Source organism: Tachypleus tridentatus, unplaced genomic scaffold (genome assembly GCF_004210375.1).
Source record: "Tachypleus tridentatus isolate NWPU-2018 unplaced genomic scaffold, ASM421037v1 Hic_cluster_1, whole genome shotgun sequence".
Taxonomy (NCBI): domain Eukaryota; kingdom Metazoa; phylum Arthropoda; class Merostomata; order Xiphosura; family Limulidae; genus Tachypleus; species Tachypleus tridentatus.
The window spans coordinates 30,099,756-30,112,137 of NW_027467777.1; the positions used below are offsets into that span (position 1 = coordinate 30,099,756).

Below are 12,382 nucleotides of genomic sequence, written 5' to 3' on the forward strand. Positions count from 1 at the left end.
CTTTCTCAGTTAAATAACAGCTAAATAATAATGTGAATGAAACAAATACACATTACTTAACATCAGAGCATGCCCAATATGATAATATATACAAGCACACAGTAAAACTCACATATATGTGAACTTCATGACACATTTTAAACACAACTAACGTCCCTGGCTACAGAGTTCCTGAGTTAAACCATATTTGTAATCTGATTCTTTATCTGAAAAACTGACACTATGATACAAAGCTATTATTGATGTGCTTGAAATACCACTAGATTCGTACCAGAGCACTGACGTTCACGGGTTCGGGTTCTTCAGTGTTCCGCAGGTCATTTATTTCCAGATTCGTGCGGGCTATTGACTGATTAATCTTGGCAACTTGCACATCAGCAATGTGCATTTCCTTTTCATTTGACTGCTTCAGTTCAGAAGTTTCCTGCAAAAATCTCTGCATTTCCCGAATTTGACCGTAAACACACGCTGCTTCCTGCTTCTTGACTCTACAATTATTAACATTTACTTTAATTGAAGTAATTTAATAAAGAGAAAGCACAGATAAAAACTACCAATAATGATGTCTGTACTTTCACAATAAATAAATAAAACAAAACAAGAAGAAATTCTCAACAGCCACAGTACTTTACGTTCTTTCGGGTATGATTGGAGTAAATTAGTCGGTGAGCCCTTTCTTTCAGCCATTTTTCGTGTGCCAGCAATATCAAGCTATGAGGCGTGCATGTACCCGATTTTATCACTCAACAGGATCTATACCAGTCTACTCTCAAACTAAAATTCTTTAAGGCAGGATTGGAGTATATAAATATATGAAACCTTGGATGTGGTCAAATACATCAACTGAAAGGGTTTGGAGTCTTCACTCCAAAACTGTAATTAGATCAGAATTTGGCCAAGAGACAACAGAGCTATAAGCTAAATGTATGTACTTGAAAATATCCCGGAGTGATCTGACGACACATGGCTGAAAAATGTCAATCATCTCATACACGAATACAAAAAAAGGAGATGTTTTGAAGTAAGTTAGAAGGTTTTATTTAATACAACTCTTGTGATAATAAAGCACCCATAGGATAAATAGTTTGATAAATCACATTCAAAGAAATCCAAGAACTTTCTTGTGGTTGAACACAAGAAGAAAGGTTCACCTGTTGAAGGTTTCACCAGGTTTATTTTCAAACAATGATAAGATAAATTTAGATAAATAAAAAAGCTAACAACATGGTTAATTTATAAAAAACAAATATTTAAATTGTGATAAATTTCTTGAGTGAAGACTCACTCATCAGACTTGACAAACAAAATGTGGGCAGCAAATTGATATGTTGAAAATATGTGGAATAAATAATATGAAATAATAATAAACCTTTGTAGCTGTAAATATTTATACTAAAAGTAATAAACCGTTGTAGCTGTAAATATTTATACTAAATAATAATAAACCTTTGTGGATGTAAATATTTATACTAAAAATAAACCTTTGTTGCTGTAAATATTTATACTAAAAATAATAAACCTTTGTTGCTGTAAATATTTATACTAAAAATAATAAACCTTTGTTGCTGTAAATATTTATACTAAAAATAATAAACCTTTGTAGCTGTAAATATTTATACTACAAATAAGAAACCTGTGTAGCTGTAAATATTTATACCAAAAATAATAAACCTTTGTTGATGTAAATATTTATACTAAAAATAATAAACCTTTGTAGATGTAAATATTTATACTAAAAATATTAACCTTTGTTGCTGTAAATATTTATACTAAATAATAATAAACCTTTGTTGATGTAAATATTTATACTACAAATAATAAACCTTCTTGATGTAAATATTTATACTAAATAATAATAAACCTTGTAGATGTAAATATTTATACTAAAAAATAATAAACCTTTGTTGCTGTAAATATTTATACTAAATAAAAATAAACCTTTGTTGCTGTAAATATTTATACTACAAATAATAAACCTGTATAGCTGTAAATATTTATACTAAAAATAATAAACCTTTGTAGATGTAAATATTTATACTACAAAATAATAAACCTGTATAGCTGTAAATATTTATACTAAAATAATAAACCTTTGTAGATGTAAATATTTATACTAAAAATAATAAACCTTTGTAGCTGTAAATATTTATACTAAATAATAATAAACCTTTGTAGATGTAAATATTTATACTAAAAATAATAAACCTTTGTTGCTGTAAATATTTATACCAAAAATAATAAACCTTTGTAGATGTAAATATTTATACCAAAAATAATAAACCTTTGTTGATGCAAATATTTATACTAAAAAATAATAAACCTTTGTAACTGTAAATATTTATACTAAATAATAATAAACCTTTGTAGATGTAAATATTTATACTAAAATAATAAACCTTTGTAGATGTAAATATTTATACTAAAAAATAATAAACCTTGTAGATGTAAATATTTATACTAAAAATAATAAACCTTGTTGCTGTAAATATTTATACCAAAAATAATAAACCTTTGTAGCTGTAAATATTTATACTAAAAATAATAAACCTTTGTAGCTGTAAATATTTATACTAAAAATAATAAACCTTTGTAACTGTAAATATTTATACTAAATAATAATAAACCTTTGTAGATGTAAATATTTATACCAAAAATAATAAACCTTTGTAGATGTAAATATTTATACCAAAAATAATAAACCTTTGTTGATGTAAATATTTATACTAAAAATAATAAACCTTTGTAACAGTAAATATTTATACTAAATAATAATAAACCTTTGTAGATGTAAATATTTATACTAAAAATAATAAACCTTTGTTGCTGTAAATATTTATACTAAAAATAATAAACCTTTGTAACTGTAAATATTTATACTAAATAATAATAAACCTTTGTAGATGTAAATATTTATACTAAAAATAATAAACCTTTGTAGCTGTAAATATTTGTACTAAATAATAATAAACCTTTGTAACTGTAAATATTTATACTAAATAATAATAAACCTTTGTAGATGTATATATTTATACTAAAAATAATAAACCTTTGTTGCTGTAAATATTTATACTAAAAATAATAAACCTTTGTAGCTGTAAATATTTATACTAAATAATAATAAACCTTTGTAACTGTAAATATTTATACTAAATAATAATAAACCTTTGTAGATGTATATATTTATACTAAAAATAATAAACCTTTGTTGCTGTAAATATTTATACTAAAAATAATAAACCTTTGTCGCTGTAAATATTTATACTAAAAATAATAAACCTTTGTAGCTGTAAATATTTATACTAAAAATAAAAAACCTTTGTAGATGTAAATATTTATACTAAAAATAATAAACCTTTGTTGCTGTAAATATTTATACTAAAAATAATAAACCTTTGTAGCTGTAAATATTTATACTACAAATAAGAAACCTGTGTAGCTGTAAATATTTATACCAAAAATAATAAACCTTTGTTGATGTAAATATTTATACTAAAAATAATAAACCTTTGTAGATGTAAATATTTATACTAAAAATATTAACCTTTGTTGCTGTAAATATTTATACTAAATAATAATAAACCTTTGTTGCTGTAAATATTTATACTACAAATAATAAACCTTTCTTGATGTAAATATTTATACTAAATAATAATAAACCTTTGTAGATGTAAATATTTATACTAAAAATATTAACCTTTGTTGCTGTAAATATTTATACTAAATAAAAATAAACCTTTGTTGCTGTAAATATTTATACTACAAATAATAAACCTGTATAGCTGTAAATATTTATACTAAAAATAATAAACCTTTGTAGATGTAAATATTTATACTACAAATAATAAACCTGTATAGCTGTAAATATTTATACTAAAAATAATAAACCTTTGTAGATGTAAATATTTATACTAAAAATAATAAACCTTTGTAGCTGTAAATATTTATACTAAATAATAATAAACCTTTGTAGATGTAAATATTTATACTAAAAATAATAAACCTTTGTTGCTGTAAATATTTATACCAAAAATAATAAACCTTTGTAGATGTAAATATTTATACCAAAAATAATAAACCTTTGTTGATGCAAATATTTATACTAAAAATAATAAACCTTTGTAACTGTAAATATTTATACTAAATAATAATAAACCTTTGTAGATGTAAATATTTATACTAAAAATAATAAACCTTTGTAGATGTAAATATTTATACTAAAAATAATAAACCTTTGTAGATGTAAATATTTATACTAAAAATAATAAACCTTTGTTGCTGTAAATATTTATACCAAAAATAATAAACCTTTGTAGCTGTAAATATTTATACTAAAAATAATAAACCTTTGTAGCTGTAAATATTTATACTAAAAATAATAAACCTTTGTAACTGTAAATATTTATACTAAATAATAATAAACCTTTGTAGATGTAAATATTTATACCAAAAATAATAAACCTTTGTAGATGTAAATATTTATACCAAAAATAATAAACCTTTGTTGATGTAAATATTTATACTAAAAATAATAAACCTTTGTAACAGTAAATATTTATACTAAATAATAATAAACCTTTGTAGATGTAAATATTTATACTAAAAATAATAAACCTTTGTTGCTGTAAATATTTATACTAAAAATAATAAACCTTTGTAACTGTAAATATTTATACTAAATAATAATAAACCTTTGTAGATGTAAATATTTATACTAAAAATAATAAACCTTTGTAGCTGTAAATATTTGTACTAAATAATAATAAACCTTTTGTAACTGTAAATATTTATACTAAATAATAATAAACCTTTGTAGATGTATATATTTATACTAAAAATAATAAACCTTTGTTGCTGTAAATATTTATACTAAAAATAATAAACCTTTGTCGCTGTAAATATTTATACTAAATAATAATAAACCTTTGTAACTGTAAATATTTATACTAAATAATAATAAACCTTTGTAGATGTATATATTTATACTAAAAATAATAAACCTTTGTTGCTGTAAATATTTATACTAAAAATAATAAACCTTTGTCGCTGTAAATATTTATACTAAAAATAATAAACCTTTGTAGCTGTAAATATTTATACTAAAAATAAAAAACCTTTGTAGATGTAAATATTTATACTAAAAATAATAAACCTTTGTAGCTGTAAATATTTATACTAAAAAAAATAATAAACCTTTGTAGATGTAAATATTTATACTAAAAATAATAAACCTTTGTAGCTGTAAATATTTATACTAAAAATAATAATAAACCTTTGTAGCTGTAAATATTTATACTAAAAATAATAAACCTTTGTAGCTGTAAATATTTATACTAAATAATAATAAACCTTTGTAACTGTAAATATTTATACTACAAATAATAAAACTTTGTAGATGTATATATTTATACTAAAAATAATAAACCTTTGTTGCTGTAAATATTTATACTAAATAATAATAAACCTTTGTAACTGTAAATATTTATACTACAAATAATAAACCTTTGTAGATGTATATATTTATACTAAAAATAATAAACCTTTGTTGCTGTAAATATTTATACTAAATAATAATAAACCTTTGTAGATGTAAATATTTATATTAAAAATAATAAACCTTTGTAGCTGTAAATATTTATACTAAAAATAATAAACCTTTGTAGCTGTAAATATTTATACCAAAAATAATAAACCTTTGTAGATGTAAATATTTATACCAAAAATAATAAACCTTTGTAGCTGTAAATATTTATACTAAAAATAATAAACCTTTGTAGCTGTAAATATTTATACTAAATAATAATAAACCTTTGTAACTGTAAATATTTATACTAAATAATAATAAACCTTTGTAGATGTAAATATTTATACCAAAAATAATAAACCTTTGTAGATGTAAATATTTATACCAAAAATAATAAACCTTTGTTGATGTAAATATTTATACTAAAAATAATAAACCTTTGTTGCTGTAAATATTTATACTAAATAATAATAAACCTTTGTAACTGTAAATATTTATACTACAAATAATAAACCTTTGTAGATGTATATATTTATACTAAAATAATAAACCTTTGTTGCTGTAAATATTTATACTAAATAATAATAAACCTTTGTAGATGTAAATATTTATATTAAAAATAATAAACCTTTGTAGCTGTAAATATTTATACTAAAAATAATAAACCTTTGTAGCTGTAAATATTTATACCAAAAATAATAAACCTTTGTAGATGTAAATATTTATACCAAAAATAATAAACCTTTGTAGCTGTAAATATTTATACTAAAAATAATAAACCTTTGTAGCTGTAAATATTTATACTAAATAATAATAAACCTTTGTAACTGTAAATATTTACTAAATAATAATAAACCTTTGTAGATGTAAATATTTATACCAAAAATAATAAACCTTTGTAGATGTAAATATTTATACCAAAAATAATAAACCTTTGTTGATGTAAATATTTATACTAAAAATAATAAACCTTTGTAACAGTAAATATTTATACTAAATAATAATAAACCTTTGTAGATGTAAATATTTATACTAAAAATAATAAACCTTTGTTGCTGTAAATATTTATACCAAAAATAATAAACCTTTGTAGCTGTAAATATTTATACTAAAAATAATAAACCTTTGTAGCTGTAAATATTTGTATTAAATAATAATAAACCTTTGTAACTGTAAATATTGATACTAAATAATAATAAACCTTTGTAGATGCATATATTTATACTAAAAATAATAAACTTTTGTTGCTGTAAATATTTATACTAAAAATAATAAACCTTTGTAGCTGTAAATATTTATACTAAAAATAATAAACCTTTGTAGATGTAAATATTTATACTAAAAATAATAAACCTTTGTAGCTGTAAATATTTATACTAAAAATAATAAACCTTTGTAGATGTAAATATTGATACTAAAAATAATAAAACTTTGTAGCTGTAAATATTTATACTAAAAATAATAATAAACCTTTGTAGCTGTAAATATTTATACTAAATAATAATAAACCTTTGTAACTGTAAATATTTATAGTACAAATAATAAACCTTTGTAGATGTATATATTTATACTAAAAATAATAAACCTTTGTTGCTGTAAATATTTATACTAAATAATAATAAACCTTTGTAACTGTAAATATTTATACTAAATAATAATAAACCTTTGTAGATGTATATATTTATACTAAAAAATAATAAACCTTGTTGCTGTAAATATTTATACTAAAAATAATAAACCTTGTCGCTGTAAATATTTATACTAAAAAATAATAAACCTTTGTAGCTGTAAATATTTATACTAAAAATAATAAACCTTTGTAGATGTAAATATTTATACTAAAAATAATAAACCTTTGTAGCTGTAAATATTTATACTAAAAGTAATAAACCTTTGTAGATGTATATATTTATACTAAAAATAATAAACCTTTGTTGCTGTAAATATTTATACTAAATAATAATAAACCTTTGTAACTGTAAATATTTATACTACAAATAATAAACCTTTGTAGATGTATATATTTATACTAAAAATAATAAACCTTTGTTGCTGTAAATATTTATACTAAATAATAATAAACCTTTGTAGATGTAAATATTTATATTAAAAATAATAAACCTTTGTAGCTGTAAATATTTATACTAAAAATAATAAACCTTTGTAGCTGTAAATATTTATACCAAAAATAATAAACCTTTGTAGCTGTAAATATTTATACTAAATAATAATAAACCTTTGTAGCTGTAAATATTTATACTAAATAATAATAAACCTTTGTAACTGTAAATATTTATACTAAATAATAATAAACCTTTGTAGCTGTAAATATTTATACTAAAAATAATAAACCTTTGTAGATGTAAATATTTATACTAAAAATAATAAACCTTTGTAGATGTAAATATTTATACTAAAAAATAATAAACCTTTGTAGCTGTAAATATTTATACTAAAAATAATAAACCTTTGTAGCTGTAAATAATTATACTAAAAATAATAAACCTTTGTTGCTGTAAATATTTATACTAAAAAGAATAAACCTTTGTAGCTGTAGATATTTATACTAAAAATAATAAACCTTTGTAGATGTAAATATTTATACTAAAAAATAATAAACCTTTGTAGCTGTAAATATTTATACTAAATAATAATAAACCTTTGTAACTGTAAATATTTATACTAAATAATAATAAACCTTTGTAGCTGTAAATATTTATACTAAAACATCGATCAACATATTTGCAATTTTCAGGAAAGTTCCGTTCTGAGAAATTTGAATCTGTGAAACGTGTTTTTGAATCTCAAAAGAATCTTTTCATGAGAAAGTTTGCTGAAAATGAATCTGTCACTCGTACAAGTTACAAAATGGTGCATAGGATGGCAGAGCGAGGAAAACCTTTTACTGACAGCAACTTCATCAAAGAGTGTATGATAGAAACAGTAAATGAGCTGTGTCCTGAAAAAGCCAATTTCTTTGAAAGTATTGGCCTTTCAGCAACTTCAGTTGTACGGAGAGCAGAAGAACTTGGAGAGAGCATCGCATTACACATAAGCCAAAAAGGTAAAAACTTTCTATGGTATTCTCTGGCACTGGATGAGTAAACTGTTCTCTCGAGTACGTCACAACTTCTCATGTTCATTCGTGGAGTTAATTTGGACTTTCAGATCACGGAAGAGTTGGCATCAGTTTGCAGCATGCACGGAAGAACAACTGGAGAAGACATTTTCATGGAAGTACATAAAAGTTTGCAAGACTATAACCTTCAGTAAAATCAGCTTAGAGGTGTAACAGTTGATGGAGGAGAAAACATGGCTGGGGTCTGGTGGGGCTGATCAGGAAACAGTTGGAAGATCTTCAACTCCCAAGTGCTCTGTTCATACACTGCATCAAACATTAGCAAGCACTCTGTGGAAAAGACTTAGATATTTCTTGCAAACTGAAACCAGTCATTTCTACAGTGAACTTAATTTGGGGTAATGCACTTAATCATTGCCAGTAAAAGGCAATTCTTGAAAAAATGGATTCAGATTTCTGGGACTTGCTTTATCACACGGTGGTGAGGTGGCTCAGCTGCAGTAAAGTCTTGTCTTGTTTTTATAAGCTGAGAAGATAAATAGCTATATTTCTTATCGAGAAATATAGAGCCGATCCACTTCTGTCGGATCCAACCTGGTTGTCATTTTTGGTTGACATCACATCTCACATGAATGAATTGAACTTGAAACTTCAGTGGAGGAATAACCTTATATGTGATCTCTATAAAATCATTATAGGATTTTGGAGAAAGCTGTCATTGTTTGAAGTACATTTGGAAGGAGGAAACCTCTCTCATTTTCAGTGTTTCAATGAGTTTCATGCTGGAATCACAGAAGATGTCAACCTGGAGTTTCCAAAAAGATTATTAGTGATTTAAATAAGCATTTTTAGAGAGATTTTTGGATCTCGACAAAATCAAAAGTGACATTCTCCTATTTCAGAATCCTTTTGATTGTGTCATTGATGACGTGCCAGTGGAACTTCAGCTGGAGGTCATCAATTTGCAAGAAAATGACTTGTTGAAAGCAAAACACAGAGAGGGCAACTTATTGAATTTTACAGTTGCATACCTGAAGATGATTTTCCAAAGCTGAAGCAGTTCAATCTGGTATGGCATCAGTGTTCGAACAACTTATATCTGTGAACAAGCATTTTCAAAAATGAAGTATGTGAAGTCGGTACATCGATCAAGGTTGACTGATGAACATTTGAAAGCAATTCTAATGATTGGATGCAGCAATTCAAAACTAAACATTGAAGATATTTTGAAAGCCAAATACCAATTTCATAAATCTCACTAACTTTTTTGTGGCTTAGTGAAATTCAGATATGTACTCACTATGTGCAATGTGACAATTGTTTTTGCTAATGTCACCTTCCTTGATAGCCTGTTGGTAAATAAAAATGTTGGTTGTATTTCTGTTTGTTTTTTATTATATGTGTGTTTTGCATGCTACTCCCACATGGCTAATGTGGCATCCTAAACTTAGTGTTAAGTCTTTTACAGAGAGCTTTCGTTCTAGTTTATGAGTATTGAACATAATGATCATGTGGCCTGCACTTCTCATTCCCCAAGTAATTTGGCCCACTGTGGAAAAAATTTGGTGACCCCTGGTCTAGATATAATCTACTTTCAAACATAATTCTGGACAAAACCTAATATTAAATCCTTTGGTCTAGAAGTAATCTACTTTCAAACATAATTCTGGACAAAACCTAATATTAAATCCTTTGGTCTAGAAGTAATCTACTTTCAAACATAATTCTGGACAAAACCTAATATTAAATCCTTTGGTCTAGAAGTAATCTACTTTCAAACATAATTCTGGACAAAACCTAATATTAAATCCTTTGGTCTAGAAGTAATCTACTTTCAAACATAATTCTGGACAAAACCTAATATTAAATCCTTTGGTCTAGAAGTAATCTACTTTCAAACATAATTCTGGACAAAACCTAATATTAAATCCTTTGGTCTAGAAGTAATCTACTTTCAAACATAATTCTGGACAAAACCTAATATTAAATCCTTTGGTCTACACGTAATCTACTTTCAAACATAATTCTGGACAAAACCTAATATTAAATCCTTTGGTCTAGAAGTAATCTACTTTCAAACATAATTCTGGACAAAACCTAATATTAAATCCTTTGGTCTACACGTAATCTACTTTCAAACATAATTCTGGACAAAACCTAATATTAAATCCTTTGGTCTACACGTAATCTACTTTCAAACATAATTCTGGACAAAACCTAATATTAAATCCTTTGGTCTAGAAGTAATCTACTTTCAAACATAATTCTGGACAAAACCTAATATTAAATCCTTTGGTCTAGAAGTAATCTACTTTCAAACATAATTCTGGACAAAACCTAATATTAAATCCTTTGGTCTAGAAGTAATCTACTTTCAAACATAATTCTGGACAAAACCTAATATTAAATCCTTTGGTCTAGAAGTAATCTACTTTCAAACATAATTCTGGACAAAACCTAATATTAAATCCTTTGGTCTAGAAGTAATCTACTTTCAAACATAATTCTGGACAAAACCTAATATTAAATCCTTTGGTCTAGAAGTAATCTACTTTCAAACATAATTCTGGACAAAACCTAATATTAAATCCTTTGGTCTAGAAGTAATCTACTTTTAAACATAATTCTGGACAAAACCTAATATTAAATCCTTTGGTCTAGAAGTAATCTACTTTTAAACATAATTCTGGACAAAACCTAATATTAAATCCTTTGGTCTACACGTAATCTACTTTCAAACATAATTCTGGACAAAACCTAATATTAAATCCTTTGGTCTAGAAGTAATCTACTTTCAAACATAATTCTGGACAAAACCTAATATTAAATCCTTTGGTCTACATGTAATCTACTTTCAAACATAATTCTGGACAAAACCTAATATTAAATCCTTTGGTCTAGAAGTAATCTACTTTCAAACATAATTCTGGACAAAACCTAATATTAAATCCTTTGGTCTAGAAGTAATCTACTTTCAAACATAATTCTGGACAAAACCTAATATTAAATCCTTTGGTCTACGTAATCTACTTTCAAACATAATTCTGGACAAAACCTAATATTAAATCCTTTGGTCTACACGTAATCTACTTTCAAACATAATTCTGGACAAAACCTAATATTAAATCCTTTGGTCTACACGTAATCTACTTTCAAACATAATTCTGGACAAAACCTAATATTAAATCCTTTGGTCTAGAAGTAATCTACTTTCAAACATAATTCTGGACAAAACCTAATATTAAATCCTTTGGTCTAGAAGTAATCTACTTTCAAACATAATTCTGGACAAAACCTAATATTAAATCCTTTGGTCTAGAAGTAATCTACTTTCAAACATAATTCTGGACAAAACCTAATATTAAATCCTTTGGTCTAGAAGTAATCTACTTTCAAACATAATTCTGGACAAAACCTAATATTAAATCCTTTGGTCTAGAAGTAATCTACTTTCAAACATAATTCTGGACAAAACCTAATATTAAATCCTTTGGTCTACCGCGTAATCTACTTTCAAACATAATTCTGGACAAAACCTAATATTAAATCCTTTGGTCTAGAAGTAATCTACTTTCAAACATAATTCTGGACAAAACCTAATATTAAATCCTTTGGTCTAGAAGTAATCTACTTTCAAACATAATTCTGGACAAAACCTAATATTAAATCCTTTGGTCTAGAAGTAATCTACTTTCAAACATAATTCTGGACAAAACCTAATATTAAATCCTTTGGTCTAGAAGTAATCTACTTTCAAACATAATTCTGGACAAAACCTAATA

General features: G+C 24.5%; 1 protein-coding gene across 1 annotated transcript in view; it reads right to left on the reverse strand.

Annotated features, from left to right (window-relative positions):
* LOC143241743 (structural maintenance of chromosomes protein 6-like) overlaps nt 1–12,382 on the reverse strand; it is an 86,265-nt gene that overhangs the window by 18,342 nt on the left and 55,541 nt on the right. The window contains exon 18 of the mRNA XM_076484968.1: nt 272–488. Within this exon, the coding sequence (XP_076341083.1) occupies nt 272–488 (217 nt within the window). The remainder of the gene's footprint in view (nt 1–271; nt 489–12,382) is intronic.